The following is a 16,042-nucleotide window of genomic DNA, read 5'->3' as shown; positions in this document are numbered from 1 at the left end:
GCTAGCTCTTCAAGTTAGGGTCTTAATTATTCTCTTGTTTGACCTTTGCCTATAACATTTGGTTTGAGTTGTGTTCTTCTCTTTGACTTTAAGATTCAGCCACTGGCAGGAGCCTTATTTAATCTTTCTATTGAGCTGTTTCATCTCCTTGAATAGGACATAAACCTATTCATCAACCTATCTTTCATATGGGCATGCTGTTCTGGAATACTATTAAGATTGAGTGCATTGTGGCAGGGTGCATTCTATTTAAAAAGCAATGTAATATGTTTCAGTGTGATTAAGAACAAGGGTTTTACAAGTGCAGTATATAGTAAAATCATAACACTCAAGGGTTTTTTACATAATGTGCTATGCCTAATGTGCAAACGGTTGGTTTAATTTTTTACTTTAGCTTTTTCAAAGCATGGTGTTTCTCATAAATGCTGCCAGTATGTTCTGATGTTTCATTCCTTAATACTTGAGCTGATATGGTACTATCACTAAATTATATCAAGTTCCCGAGGAATCAAATTTCTAGTTTGATTTATACAGGTAAAACAGGGTCTCACTCAGTAGATTTAATCTGACTTCATAATCAGAATGGAAACAAGAAAATGAAAATCTAATTTATAGAATTGTGTGTGTGTGTGTGTGGGCAGCCTCTATTAAAGAAATTCAGTATTTATTTATTTACTGGTCTAATAAAAATTAAATTCTCTTCTAAAAAGCACTTACCATGAAACATTTTTAAAAATTCAAGTGTGATTCTGAATCTTTGTTTTGTTTCTGTTCTTTTGTTTTGTCCCAATTTCCTGACTGTGTTATAGCAGATGTGGTATTTTAGCTGAGAGTTGTTTTATGCTTAAATGAAGATCCTAAAAAACAAAATGCATTTGCCTTCAAGTTAGAAGTGGCACGTATGACTTGTCTTTGGAATAACAGAATTGTAGATCTAGAAGCTGCCTCTGGGGTGAGTGGTGAAAGGGACTCTCCAAAGGTCAGATGGCAAATTTGTGGTAGAAACAGAGCCAGGACCACGTCTCTTGATTCCTTGCTAATTTATCTGTTACTACCCCACAGGACTCAAATTCAGATTGCATTTCTATTTTCTGTTGGTTTGTTTTATTGCAGTATTTCCGTTACTGCTTTATAATACATAACCTTGGAAACTTTATTTACAGCTTTTTCATAACATGTGCTAGTTTGGGCTTCATGAGTTTGAAGGTGGGCTGACTTTGTGAACCGCCGGCTAGTACTTTTAGTGGTGGGTTGAGCCAAAAGAATTCCAAAGTGAAGAATATTTTCCTTTTTCACATATCCCTGTCAAGAATCCCTAGGGCCAAAAATAAAACCAGATAGAAGAATGCTTAATTAAACTGAGGGTAAGTGTGTAAATTTAAATCTGTTCTTTGGACAGATTTGGGGGAAAGTTCACAAGAAGTTCTCTAATGTTTATGGTTTGTGTTTGACTACTGTTAGATTAGTAGATGATTTCTAGTTTCCAGAAAGTGTTCTCAAGCTTTATAGGGATTATCTCATTTATGCCTTTAGCATGGTGGATGATCTCTTAAAGCTTAATGAATGGTATGATATAGGTAATAGCATTAGCTCCATTTTATAACTGAGAGAATAGGATGTATTATGCTAGTGTCCAAGGTGGGATTTGAACCAAGGGGTTCTCAAAACCCCTGGCTCTCGACCTCTAAGCTCTTCTGCTTCCACATTACACACAATTTCCTGTCAGAAAATGACACCTCCCACTAAACTGAAGTTTTCAAGGGGCTTTGCTTTAAGTTAGCAAACATTTTTACACTTCCTACGGTAAACCTGAGAATTCCATGTACTTGAGAATTCTCACACTTATATTTGGGATACAGTAGTAATTTCTGGGATCATCTTAACTTGCAGCCTCTTTTTCCTCCTCTTTCTTCATATTCAGTCTTAATTTCTACACTTCCCGTTTTCCTTGCCTTATTTGGAGCAATAGTCAGTGTGCCTTGGGCATTATTTGGATACCTTCATTTCTATTCTTAAAAGAGTAAGTGATTCTCTGTTATTCCCAAATAAGATTAAAGCTGCTAGCTAGCCCTTGGCTCCTAAATTCTTTACCAATGTCCTGTTTCTTTACCTTCCTCTTAGAAAACTTGTTTCCTTGGTATTGTATCTCAAGATTGAAAAGAACCACGAAGAAATACTTACCTCAGTTACCCATCCAGTGGAATGTTTCTCCCATACTCCTGCTTGGACTATAATCTTTTCCTAGAATCATTACTACTCATTAAAAATGTCTTCCTCCTTTTGACAATATCATACCTGCTTGCTTTTTTTTCTTTTGGCTGCACCTCGCAGCTCGCAGGATCTTAGTTACCCGACCAGGGATTGAACCTGGGCCACGGCAGTGGAAGAGCGGAGTCCTAACCACTGGACCACCAGGGAACTCCCCAGACCTGCTTTCTTTAACCACACAAGAATGAAACCCAATGACTGACTCTCTCTTTGCTTCTCCCTGGTTTGTTCCCTAAGCTTTTCAGTTTGTGAGTTCCCACCTATAATATTGACTATTAATGGTTTTTGTGTTTGTCCTGATTTCTCTTTCTTTTATATTTGTACTATTTCCCCCTATTAAATAACTCCTGGAATTCAGAGGCCATGAGAGGTACCATGCAATTAGCACTGCATTTGGTAATCGGAAGGTATTTTGTAACATTTGACTCCATAAGAAGAGTAGCAGCTGGTTTTCTCTTGCTCCCTGTCTCTGTTTAGCTCAAAGACATACCAGAGGGCTTCCCTGGTGGCGCAGTGGTTGAGAGTCTGCCTGCTGATGCAGGGGACACGGGTTCATGACCCGATCCGGGAGGATCCCACATGCCGCGGAGCGGCTGGGCCCGTGAGCCATGGCCGCTGAGCCTGTGCGTCTGGAGCCTGTGCTCCGCAACGGGAGAGGACACAACAGTGAGAGGCCCATACTGCAAAAAACAAACAAACAAACAAAAAGACATACCAGAACTGCAAATCTCAGTGAGAAATCAGTGTAGCTCACTTTTATAGTCAGGGCAGACAGAAAACAGTAGATCACTTCTGTGTTCAACAGGAGCAAGCAAAAAATCATACTCTGTGAAAGTAGATTTACTTTAATGATATAGTTAAATTTTTATAGTACTTTTGAGCAGTGGTGTCAGACTTTATTTTAGCAGTGGCTTACTTTTTTTTTCACATAATCTGAAGGGACCCTAATCCTGTATCTAAAACTCAGGATTGGTCCTTAGGCTATTTACAGTTTCATTGTTTGGGGCAAGCACCCTATTGCTTTTGTAAAAGCAATACACACTGCTGGGATGTAGGGTTTTCTGGAACACAGTCTGAAAACCCTTGCTTTAGGAGAGTGGAGAGACAGAATTTTCCTTGCTTTATTTGGGAAGATTGAAAGATTGTCAGACTGAACAGGAACCACATTCTTGTATGCACTGTGTCTAAACAGTTGCCATCATATCAGTATCACCCTCATTCTGTCTTCATTTGGAATATCTAATGGAGCTTAAATCAATTAGGATACTTAGGATAGGCTATCTCTGTGCCAAAATGCCAAACAGAAAAAACGAAGTAGAGTCCACAAGATGTTGAAAAGGAATCTTGTTTTTAGCTCTTTCTCTAAAGTTAGAACAGTTTTGATCCCTTCCCTGGAAGCATTTTTTTTTCTCCCCCTACTGAAAAGGGAATAAAGCAAAAATTGAGAAGAGAAAAATTGGATCATTGATCTTTTTTGCATGATTATCTTTTGGTGTTTCTGTGAAGTTAGTTTGAGGTGATCTTTTAGGCTATTGTATTTTTTTTTTCAAATTCAGTAGAAAATGAGTCTTAACTTTAATTGATTATATTTACTTATTTTATAACACATTGCCACTTCTGTCACCCTAATGCAGTTGATAGCTGTCTTGTGTGTAACACCAATTCGTAATCCTCTGCATTGAATACTTAAAGGGTGAGTATTAAAAATTGCATGCTATACAAGAAGAGATGGGTGTACCACATTTAAAAGTGGCTCTTACACATTGTGCACTTATTAAAAGAAAAAACTTAAGCTGAAAAATATCCCTTTAATATGAATGTGTTTGAGGAAATCGTAACCTCTGTATTCTAATATTTTGAGTGTCATCACTTTTGTATCCTTCCTTTCCTTCTTGATCCAGGTAGCTTTTTCCCTTGCAACACTGCTTCCCTCCCCTTGAGTAGGTAGCTTTACAGTTGTGATCTTTCCTTTTCTCAAATTGCACTTAAAATCCACTCCTTTTTTTGGGGTTGACCTTCCTTAGTCCAGATGCTTCCTTCCGTACTGTGTTTAGGAACTCTATTTCAAGGGACATACTTAAAAAAAAAATCTCTTACTTAAGATTAGGTTATACAATTCCCAATAATTATATCTACCTAAAAAACCTTCATGATGAAGAATCATAACGAAGGTTTTGTAAGTAGATGCAAAGTGTTTTCTTGGGAGTTCGTAGCATTGGGAGAATTTAAGATTTGAGAAATGAGATGTGAGGTCATAAGAGCCAAACCTATGTGAGTGTTAAATGGTGAATTCAGGATGGGAGAAAATGTTCAGGAAGGAGGAAGTAGCCTTCACTTCAGCTAGAGAGGAAAATCCAGGTAAGGGGCTAAACAGCCCTGGAGGCAGGTATAAAGGCAGGCTTTCTTTAGGTTGTTTACACATCTGTCTCTGTAAGCAACATAAATAGCGCTTTTTTCCTGCCTGGCCAACACATACCCTGCTCTTTTTTTATTTTGAGGTCTCAGCTTAAATGTCACCTTCTCAGGGAGGGTGTATTCATCTAAAGTAAAGAGGAACTCTCCCATTTCCCTCATGTCAGCCTGCTGTATTTTCATTGTAGCACTTAATACTTTCTCGATATTTTCTTGTACGTGTATTCTTTCTTCTCTCCTCCTCACCCTCCCTGCCTCCTAACAGTGGACATAAGGTTAATAAGTGCAGGGGCCATGTCAGCTGTGTTTATCGCTCTATCTCATGTCCCTAGAATAGAACCTGCACTTAGAGGACAGTGTCTTTGGCTAGACTGTCATCTGCTTGAGAGCAAGATTCCACCTTATCTTTGTAGCCCTATGATTATATAGTGCCTGTTAAATTGAATTAATTAGGGTAATATTATTGAGAAGATAGGATAATTTTATAAATGAAGACATTATCTTCCCTTTTTCCGTCTAAATAAAAAGCAGTATCAGTCTTAGTGATAGCAGGGCCAAGTGTAAAACCTGGGATAAAACTGGGTAAAACTTTGATGCCAGAGGACTGTCCCAAGGGTTGTTGACTTCTGCTATTCCAGAAATCATGAGGGGATTATTTTAGCAAGTGAGATTCTTCAATGGCTCTTTATATATTTGATTAAATAATGAAAAGCAATATTAGTTTCAGGTGTACAATATAGTGATTCAGAACTTTTATAGATTATACTCCATTTAAAGTTATTATAAAACATTGGCTATATTCCTTGTGCTATACAATATCTCCTTATAGCTTCTATGCATACATTTATTTTATACATAGCAGTTTGTACCTCTTAATCCCATACCCTTATCAAGCCCCTTCCCCCTTTTCTCTCCCCACTGGTAACCACAAGTTTGTTCTCTGTATCTGTGAGTCTGTTTCTGTTTTGTTATATTCATTCGTTTTCTTTTTTAGATTCCACATATAGGTGATAAATATTTGTCTTTCTCTGTCTGACTTATTTCAACAAACATAATACCCTCCAGGTCCATCCATGTTGCTGCAAATGGCAAAGTTTTATTCTTTTTTATGGCTGAGTAGTATTCCAGTGTATCTATATATGCCACATCTTCTTTATATTTTCTTTGGATATATACCTAGGGTTGGAATTGCTGGATCATATGGTAGTTCTATTTTTAGTTTCTTGAGGAACCTGCATACTGTTTTCCACAGTGGCTGCACCAGTTTACATTCCCACCAACAGTTCTGATGACCAATTTTTTGGATGTAGTAGTACACACTGAAATGAAGATGCTCCTGCCAAATATTGGGAGGATCTTAGTTATTTCCCTAGAAGACCATTTTCCATGTAGCTAATGTTGCTTTTCCAGATGGACCTTATGAAGTATGGTATTCTGAAAAATATTTTGCCCAAGGTTTAACTTTAAAAGTGGTGGTCTCGGGCTTCCCTGGTGGCGCAGTGGTTGGGAGTCCACCTGCCAATGCAGGGGACACAGGTTTGTGCCCCGGTCCAGGAAGATCCCACATGCCGCGGAGCGGCTGGGCCCGTGAGCCACGGCCGCTGAGCCTGCACGTCTGGAGCCTATGCTCCGCAACGGGAGAGACCACATCAGTGAGAGGCCCACGTACCGCAAAAAAAAGTGGTGGTCTCCTTAAGATAGAAATATTAAGATTTTTCAATTTAATAGTTTTCAATAAAAGAATTAGGTCTGTCTCTAGGTTGAACTTTCTCTGAAGATATAGTTTTACTCTTTCTTATCAGATTAGCCCGGATAGGTATTTCCACTAGGCCAATCATTTGAAGCAATGCTGTATACTGAGTTATATTGAGGGAACTTGGGACAGGTTGGTTGTTGTGCTATGAATTTTAGTGAAAGATGTAAGCTTGAAGACTTATATTTAATATTTCCTAACAATTTGTAATGTTATGTAGTTTTGGGCACTCCCTGTATTTTGTTGACTTATTTGTTATGTGTTCCTTGAAGAAATGATTATGAAGGTGGTCTTATTTTAATATCATGGTTATATTTTCTCCAGATGAAATGTATTGACTTAACCTCAGCTAGACGGGCCAGTGACACAACTCCTCCGAAAGCTGAAAACGTGCTTACGTATAAAAAAAAAAAAAAAAATCCTCTCTTTTTCCCCACTACCTGGAGAGAGAGCCATCGATATTCTGAGTCTATACATAAAGATTGCAAATTACTAACCAATGAAGTCATTTTTATGTATCATCATTAAGATTTTTCAACATAGCCAATTTGGAGTCTTGAACTCTTATTCCAAATCTAGGAGTTTTGTGTAACATTCAAAATTAATGATTCCTCTTTTATATGTTATGCATTTTTACCCTCCCTGAGTTTGGATGTGAATTTCTGAGTGTGTATGGTACGAGTTCTCTATAGAAGTATAAACTTTATCCATATTATCTGTTTTTTTATTCATCATTTTCAGTGTTTCTTCTTATACTGACTGTTCCACTATGCTGTTACTTTCCTAATGCCCTTGCTCATACTTTCTGTTTGCCACCCAGGCATTTCTTGTCAGCTGCCAGGCTTGCTCCATCTCTTCCTTTGAGGTCATACTAAAGTTACGTTTCATTGATTCTACTCAATTTCATAAAGGGTGGGCTGGGTTCAGAGATGAAAAGAGTCCTGAGATACAACCTTAGCCCTTGGAAAGCACACAGTTAATCTAGGGTGAGGATGGGGCTTGATAGTAGCATATATATTAGGATTTGCTAATAAGATCAGTGAGAAAAAAGGTTGAACCCAGAAGAGGGACAGTACCATTTTTGTTTTGGAGTATTGACAGAAGGCTCTCCAGAGGAGGTCTGTTTGAGTTGGTCCTTAAATGGTGAATCCTGAGGAGGTAGACATGTGTTTTACATCTGCCTAGTTAGCTAACTATATCTAGTTTGTTTCTTTGTAATTTTATGAAAGTTATTTAGAAAGTTATCTTGTGTGGCCACAGTTCTTTATTGTATAGGAAACAATTAGATTTTCAGAATTGCATTTGAATTTTTTAAAAAGTCAACAATTGCATTTGAATTTTTCAACAAGGTGAAAACAACTCAACAATACATTTCAAAAATTGCGCGATGTTATCTTTAATCCTTTTTCAGGGAAATGAGGAAGTGGCACAAAGGGGGAAAGCATTTTTTTGTTATTTGGAAATACCTGTTTTGAAATGGGCTGAATAGAAGCAATTGCAGAATCTGTGTGTGTGGGTGGTGTGTGTGTGGTGTATGTGCGTGCATGCGTGAGCTTATAAAAACAAAAATAAAATCCAACCGTTGATTTTTGTTCTTTTCAAAATGTCAGGAGTGTAAAGACTGGGCCATGTTCGGTGGCAGGGTGATGCCCAGACTGCTAGATGTTAGTCTTTGGATTTCCAGACGCACAGAACAGGGGCAGCAAGATGGCCATGTAGTACCCTGCTTCACTTTTCTTAGGGGCTCTGATGTGGTGGAACTGAAGCAGGAAGAGAAGGAGTCCAAAATGCTGAAGCTGGAAGGGACATTGGGCACAAAGCCATGGTAATAACCAGTCTGTATATATAGAGAGTTTGGTGTGGGAGGGCTCTGCACTGTAAATAAAGTAAAAGCAATAATTACCAATGGGCAACTGGGCCATGTCCTTATCAAAAGTATTCAGATGTGAGTAAAGTCTAGTGTCTAAGCAAATAGACTGGAGAGAGGCTCTGGAGAGAAATCTGCCAGCTATTTTCCTAAGGATTTGGGAAAAAACTGTTGCCTAATGATATTTTCTAAAGCTTATTACTTGATGGTCTTGTGGATCTGGAGGAGTTTGTTCTTTTCTTTCTTTTTCTTGTTTTTTGTTTTTGGTGCTAAAAATGAGATATTTTAATAAATTAAGTTTACTTATTGTATATGTAACATTATATAAGCACAAATTCATTTATTCATCTAAGGAGCACTTATTTCTTTGTATCAAGCATAGCTATTTTTCAAGCCTTTTTCTCCTAAAGGATTAATATTAAAAATCTCAGGTAATAAGTAAGGATTTGACTTACTCCAGGCTAACCAAATCATGACTTTTTTTCCTTTTCATGTGTTTTTCTTCTTTTTGTACATTTTCCACTCAACTTAAAAATTAAATAGATTAATGGTCAATGTATATAGTTAACATCATTCTAAATACTATGTATATGGGTTTATATTGTGCCTGTTATTTTGAAAAGCTATTTTGGGGGGGGGGGAAAGCCCAGTTACTCATTATTTATGAAAACTTTGGTCTGTTCCTCTCAGGCCTAAATTTTGGGTGTTGTGTGTGGGTAGATCTACATGGATTTTTGAAAATGTCTTCTAGTTAGAGCTTTGGGGTACATGAGTAGTAATGTACAGAAGGAGAGGAAAAGGGAAATGTTAGTTATGGCTCTAGAGTGTTAGTTTCAAAATGATGTTGGAGATCTTCTGGCCCAATTTGTTAACTCAATTTCTTAAAATTTGGTACTATAGAATTAGAATCAGTCCCACATTAGATACTCAGCTTTCAAGAGACTCCTTCTCTGTGGCAACACTTTCTATCACCTCTACCAAATTTTAAAAGATTATTTTGCTTGTAGTGAATTTGGAGAAGAATTTGACTGGCTAATATCAAATCATTGCTGCTTGTAGAAAGCAACTTCTTTAGCAATGGTAGATCAGTGAAGAGTGGCATGAATCCTTTTTTTTTTTTTTAATTGAAGTATAGTTGATTCACAGTGTTGTGTTAATTTCTGTTGTACAGCAAAGTGATTCAGTTATACATATACATACATTGTTTTTTATATTCTTTTCCATTATGGTTTATCACAGGATACTGAATATAGTTCCCTGTGCTATACAGTAGGACCTTGTTGTTTATCCATCCTATATATACTAGTTTGTATCTGCTAACCACAAACTCAAGAGTGGCATGAATCTTTAAGAAATTCAATTCAACAAATATTTATTGAGCACCTATTATTTGGTGCTCAAATAATAATGATGGGGTTGCTGACCTCAAGTCGCTCAGTCTAGTGAGGAGTCTGAGAGGTGAATGAACGTTATCAGGCTGCCTGATAAGTGCAACAAGAGAAGCTTGGAAGAGGAACAGAGAGACGTTCTGAGAGAGCCAACATCTCAGAATTTTGGCTGGATTTTGACAGGAATAAGAGTTCCCAGTGATTTCTACTGAATTAATGTGCATAGTTTAAAGAATGAATATGAATCCTCCCATTTTATTGTCACCTAAAAAAATGTGATGGCTTTCTATAGATGGGTATCCCTTCAGTAACTTACGACATTTGGCCTTTTATTACATAGATCTTAATAGATCCTTAAGGTTAGAAACTCATGTTAATGATTCTGATTATAAAACAGTCGAATAAATAAACTACTTCCCCTAATTTGACCTTTTTTCAGATTAGAACTGTAAATTTGTATTTGCATTGCTACTGCTTTTCTGTCGTGTTTATTGTGAATAAAAAGTTTCTATTGTTTGCTTCTAATTGAGAACTCAGGGTGCTCAACAGACATTGTTCATTGTTATTTATGAAAATACTGCATTTAAAAATAATTGAGGTATGAGTTGGTAAACAGTTTCTTATAAAACTAGACTTCTTTGGAATAGTAATACATAACAGATCATTTCCTTTAAAGGGTGGGAAAAAAATTTAAGACCTTCAACTATAAGATGTGCTCACTAACAGCTGTTTTCTATAATAGGAGCATTTTGCATGCAGAATAGAGAAAGTGAACTGTACAAAAGGGTGTAGAGAGGAACAGTTATAACTTCTCTGGCATCTACAGCAGCCCACAGAATAAACTTCCTTCGAACGGCATTGGCACGATTAATCCCAAGCAACCTGGACACTGAAACTGCTGTTCTGAAAAGGGGCTCTGCAGCCTGGAAATGTCACGGATGTAATGCTATCTTTCTAGCTGGGGTGGGGTGCTCATTCATTTAGTGGCACCCTGCTCAGTGTTCAGGGTATTTGAATATTCATGATAGGTTGGCAGGTGGTCAGTGGATGCAGGGCTGAAGCCACTCTGAGTCCTTTTGCTTTTTCATTTTTTATTAGAGAAACTTGTAAGGTCAGGTGAGATGCCTCATTCATCATCATTTACTTCTTCTGATGTCAGTTTGGGGAAATTTTCCTAAGGTGGGCTACGGGAGACTGCCAAGTGTTAAAATCCTGTCTTCAGGATACCTCTTTGTAATCATATTTGTATTCATGGAGTGTCTAACCAATTTTTAAGTACATCATCCTCCTCCTCTGCATTAAAAATGCCTCAGACTTGTATTTCCCCACATATATAATCTTCTTGAGTCTTGATAGCCATGCTGACAACGTGTAGATGGTGTTCTCTCTTTTAAAGGGAATGGGGGCTTCCCTGGTGGCACAGTGGTTAAGAATCCACCTGCCAGTGCAGGGTGCCCTGGTCCGGGAAGATCCCACATGCCACGGAGCAACTAAGCCCGTGCTCCACAACTACTGAGCCTGTGCTCTGGAGCCTGTGAGTCACAACTGTTGAGCCCGTATGCCACGACTACTGAGGCCCACACACCTAGAGCCCGTGCTCTGCAACAAGAAAAGCCACCTCAATGAGATGCCCGTGCACTGCAGCGATGAGTAGCCCCCGCTCGCAGCAACTGGAGAAAGCCCGCATGCAGCAATGAAGACCCGACGCAGCCAAAAATAAAAAAATATATATATATAAAGGGAATAGAACTAGAGCTGTCTAGAGAATCCTTAGTCCAGGGCCGTGGAACTGAGTCTTCTAATCCAAATCCAGGGCTCTGTACTTTTCTCCTTTCTATTTTCATCCAAAAGATTTACATGACAATTGGGTATTTACGGGTTAGATTTCCTGCCTTACTTCTGCCACTTCTTTATGTGTTCCAGGACCTATCCTGTGTCTTTTACATACATCACCTTGTTTAGTTCTCACATTGTCCAGGCAAGGCACCTGAGGTTCAGAAAATTGGAGTAACTTTCCAGAGGTAGCCTGGCTAGTTCGAAGTGGATTCCGGATTGACACCCAGGCATGCCTGAGCCCTTGACACTCCTTATGTTCCTGAGTAAATGTTTCTGTCCTTATGAATTGGGAGATTGGGATTGACATATATACACTATTGATACTATGTATAAAATAGATAACTAATGAGAACCTACTCTATAGCCCAGGGAACTCTGCTCAATGCTCTGTGGTGACCTAAATGGGAAGGACATCCAAAAAAGAGGGGATATATGTATACGTATAGCTGATTCACTTTGCTGTACAGCAGAGACTAACACAACATTGTAAAGCAATTATACTCCAATAAATATTAATTAAAAAAAGTTTCTGTCCTTGGGGAGTGAAAGGGAATTAGCGATGAGGTTCCTGAATATATGATAATAAGGAAGTCTGTTAAGTGTCAAATCAGTGATTCAGACAGTTCTTTGGAAGGGTAAAAGGAGAAGAGAGGATAGTACTCTGTGGTCTGGAAAGGCTTTGTGAAGAAATTGAGATTTGAACTAGCAGAGGATACTAAGAGTAGCATCAAAGTGTGATGGAAGGAAAGAGGACAGAGCATAGGTGGGAAATACTGGGCATGTTTTGGGGGAATTGATGCAATTGAATGAAGCATAGGAGGATTGGTGGGTGACAAAAGGAGGAAGGGTTTAAAAGGCAGACTGGAGCCCTGCTGAAGTGGACTTGGGCTACCAGGTTATGTGCTATGTGGTATATGGCCTTGATGTTCAACATGTACATTTTAAATTCTTTGTGACACTTACCAGCAGAATGCAGTCTTAACTAGAATAGCTCAGTTGGCTTGCAACTGATTTTTTTTTTTTCTTTTTGCTGTACGCGGGCCTCTCACTGTTGTGACCTCTCCCGTTGCGGAGCACAGGCTCCGGACGCGCAGGCTCAGCGGCCATGGCTCACGGGCCCAGCCGCTCCGCGGCATGCGGGATCTTCCCGGACCGGGGCACGAACCCGTGTCCCCTGCATCGGCAGGCGGACTCTCAACCACTGCGCCACCAGGGAAGCCCTTGCAACTGATTTTGATTTAATGGAAATTTTAGTGGGGTGAAATCATATTTAGCTTCTTAGGGCATCTCTCATTTCCCAAGAGCTTGCCTAAATAGTCTTGTCTAAATAAGTCTTTCTTCATAAGAATACAAAAGCCTTATTGTTTCTTATGTATTCTTATGATGTGAATAGATTTGAAGTGTTTGTATGTATTGCAGTATTTCAGTAAGTATTCCTTTGGGGGGTAATAGGGGATAATGAGTCTTAATGAACACCAATAACATTGGGAGACACTGGGTTTGGGATTTCTCTAAGGAAGGAGGGTGGTCCTGCCACCTTTTGGTACGGAAATTAGGATATCTCAGAGAACTGAGGGGTTTGGGGTAGTGTGATGTCCATCAAAGACTAGACATAGATAATATGTTTGTTAGGTAACTTATAGTTGTTTTCAAGCTTTCAGTCACAAGGTGCTGTCCTCAGTTTCCCTAAAGTGTTAGGGCAGGGTGATAATCACTAAAGTCCAGTCATTCATGACCATGGTTGACTGTGATGCACTATCCCCCATCAAGATTTGAATAGATAACTTACATATTTGATTTACATAGGAATATTATTATTGTAGATTCTGAACAAGAAGTAAAGAACAAATCAGAGAGTTAGCTGGGGCTTGGCAAAGGGCTGTGAAAATTGAGAATGATGTAGGTGGTAGGATAGGATTTTTTTTTTTCGTGTTTTTAAAGGAAAGAAGAATGTGTTTTTGCCTGTTAATCTCATCTCACTCTTTTTCTCTTTTTTAATGTTGCAGTGTGCAAAGATCCACCTTACAAAGTAGAAGAATCTGGGTATGCTGGTTTCATTTTGCCAATTGAGGTTTATTTTAAAAACAAGGTATGTAATCTTTACTCATTAATCTTTCAATAGAAGATCTTTCATTAACCAAATGATGTTTAAAATAGTTTTGATTCTTAAGCACTTCTATCACTAGATGATTTTAAAATAAAAGTTAATATTTGTCTTCTAGGAATTTTGGCTATTGTTGTCCTTCATTAAAGAGGAAGTGGCTAGAGAAAGATAATTTCAGTTCTGTGAAGTCAGATTATATGAAATTCATTAAATGTTTCTTTTGAGAGAAGAGTGATTACCTTTTGAAAAAGAAGATTAATATATGTTTGTACAATAGAAAAGAGAAATTACAGCTTTTCGGTGAAATGATCCTTTTCTCATTTTCATAATTCTAGAATTTGAGACTTACAAAGAATAATCTCTCCTTTACCTTTATCTGATACACACATGTGACACATATATATATACAATTATATCAGCAAGTAGATATTATGGATTCTATTGGATTTTAAAAATTTCAGCAGTGCATATATGGCAAAACACACAGACTGTATAATATTGGACACATTGCTCAATCTCTGTGGGGCTCACTATCATTTATAAAATGGGGATAGGATAAGTGTATCTACCTCATAAGATGGCTAGGAGGATTAGATTAAATAAAGCTATGCAGGATTTTTAGAATAATGCTTCATATGTAAGTAAGCACTTAGTAAATGCTAGCTATAATTTTTAATCACCCTGTTTCTTCCTTTTATTCCAAGGTAATCATAGTTCCTGAAACCTGCCCCAAAGTGAGAGAATTCACATTTTTCTTGTTAAAGGAACTGAGCAATTAGAATGTTGTGTTATCCAAGCCAGTGCTCCATAAAGTCTGGTCCTTGGACCAGAAGCATCAGCATCACCCAAGAGCTGGTTGGAAATGAGATTCTCAGGCTCTATCCCAGATCTACTGAATCAGAATCTCTGGGATGGGGCTTAGGAATCTGCATATTTACTGGCCTTCCTGGTGAAGAAACACCACAAAGTATGAGAACCCCTGATAAGCCACTCTTTAGTGATCAGTATCTTCCACTGGAACAGTGTCCCACTGACTTTTTCTTTTTTTCTTTTTAATTGAAGTATAGTTGATTTACAGTATTGTGTTCCACTGGCTTTTTCAATGTATAGAAGGCCCAACCTTCAATTCAGTAAAAATCTCTTTGTGATTAAGAGATAATTAACTTTTAAATAAGCTATAATGAAACTATCTTCAAAAGTTGGAATGTGTAGAAAATAGGGATACATTTTACTTTTCATATTTCTTGTTTTTTTCAAGCTGGTCTCCTCATGTGCCACATTCCTGCCCCACGGCCTTCCTACACACATGATATCCCTGTTAATTAGTTTTTCTTTATATTTATATTTTGGGTACGTATTTGGTGGTAACCTATTTCTGTGTAGTTAAATAGCTGAGTGCTTACTTTGTCCGTGGCAGTTTGCTGAGCCCTTTACATATGTTGCTTTGTTTAGTAGCTTTATAAGACCTTTTGAGAGGTTATTATTCCTATTCTACAGGAAGGGAAACTGAGTCATGGAAAGATTACATGGCTTGTCCAAGGCCACACACAGTTGGAAAGTGTTAAAACCAGATTCTTGATCTAGCTCTTTCTCTCCACTGGCAATTCTCTTGACTTCTGGGTCTTTGAAGCAGTAACTCTTTGCCAGAATAATGATTACCTTCCTCAGTAGTAAAACTACTGAAATGTTCACGTGTTTTTCATCAAATCAGAATTTGTTGAGATGCATTTATGTCTGTTCATATGATATGCTTTCACATTTGATGTATGGATTTGTTTTTTCTCATGTCAAGATTTCCCTTAAGAAATTAGTTTTTAGCTTTCTTTTTTTATTAAAAAAATTGAGATATAACTTACACACCATAAAATTCATCCTTTAAAAATGTACAGCTCTGTGGGTTTTAGTGTATTGTGCAACCATCACCACTATTTTGTTCTGGGACATTTTCATCACCCCATAAAGAAACCTTGTACCTATCAGCAATCACTCCTCATTCCTTACTCTCCCAGCCCCTGGGGTTAATCTGTTCCCTTTCTCTGTGTAATATCCTATTCTGGCCAATTCTTATCAATGAAATCATACAATATGTGGCCTTTTGTGTCTGGCTTCTTTCATTTAGTAGGTTTTCAAGGTTTATCCATGTTATAGGATGTACCAATACTTATTCCTTTTTATAACTGAATGCTATTCCATTGTATAAATAACGCCACATTTTTGCTTATATTTGTATTCATAATTTGATGGACATTTGACTTGTTTCCATCTTTGCCCTATGAATAATGCTGCTACGAACATTCATATACAAGTTTTTGTGTGGACATATGTTTTCAAGTCTCCTGGTTATACACCTAGATGGAGTTGTTGGGTCGTGTGGTAACTCTGTGTTTAATTTAACTTTTTAAAGAACTGCCAAA

At 37.9% G+C, this 16,042-nt stretch overlaps 1 protein-coding gene across 1 annotated transcript in view; it reads left to right on the top strand.

Annotated features, from left to right (window-relative positions):
• MLLT3 (MLLT3 super elongation complex subunit) overlaps positions 1-16,042 on the top strand; it is a 263,887-nt gene that overhangs the window by 128,469 nt on the left and 119,376 nt on the right. The window contains exon 3 of the mRNA XM_060014794.1: positions 13,531-13,613. Within this exon, the coding sequence (XP_059870777.1) occupies positions 13,531-13,613 (83 nt within the window). The remainder of the gene's footprint in view (positions 1-13,530; positions 13,614-16,042) is intronic.

This window comes from Delphinus delphis, chromosome 6 (genome assembly GCF_949987515.2).
Source record: "Delphinus delphis chromosome 6, mDelDel1.2, whole genome shotgun sequence".
Classification (NCBI taxonomy): Eukaryota; Metazoa; Chordata; class Mammalia; order Artiodactyla; family Delphinidae; genus Delphinus; species Delphinus delphis.
This window is presented reverse-complemented; position numbering and strand designations above follow the sequence as displayed.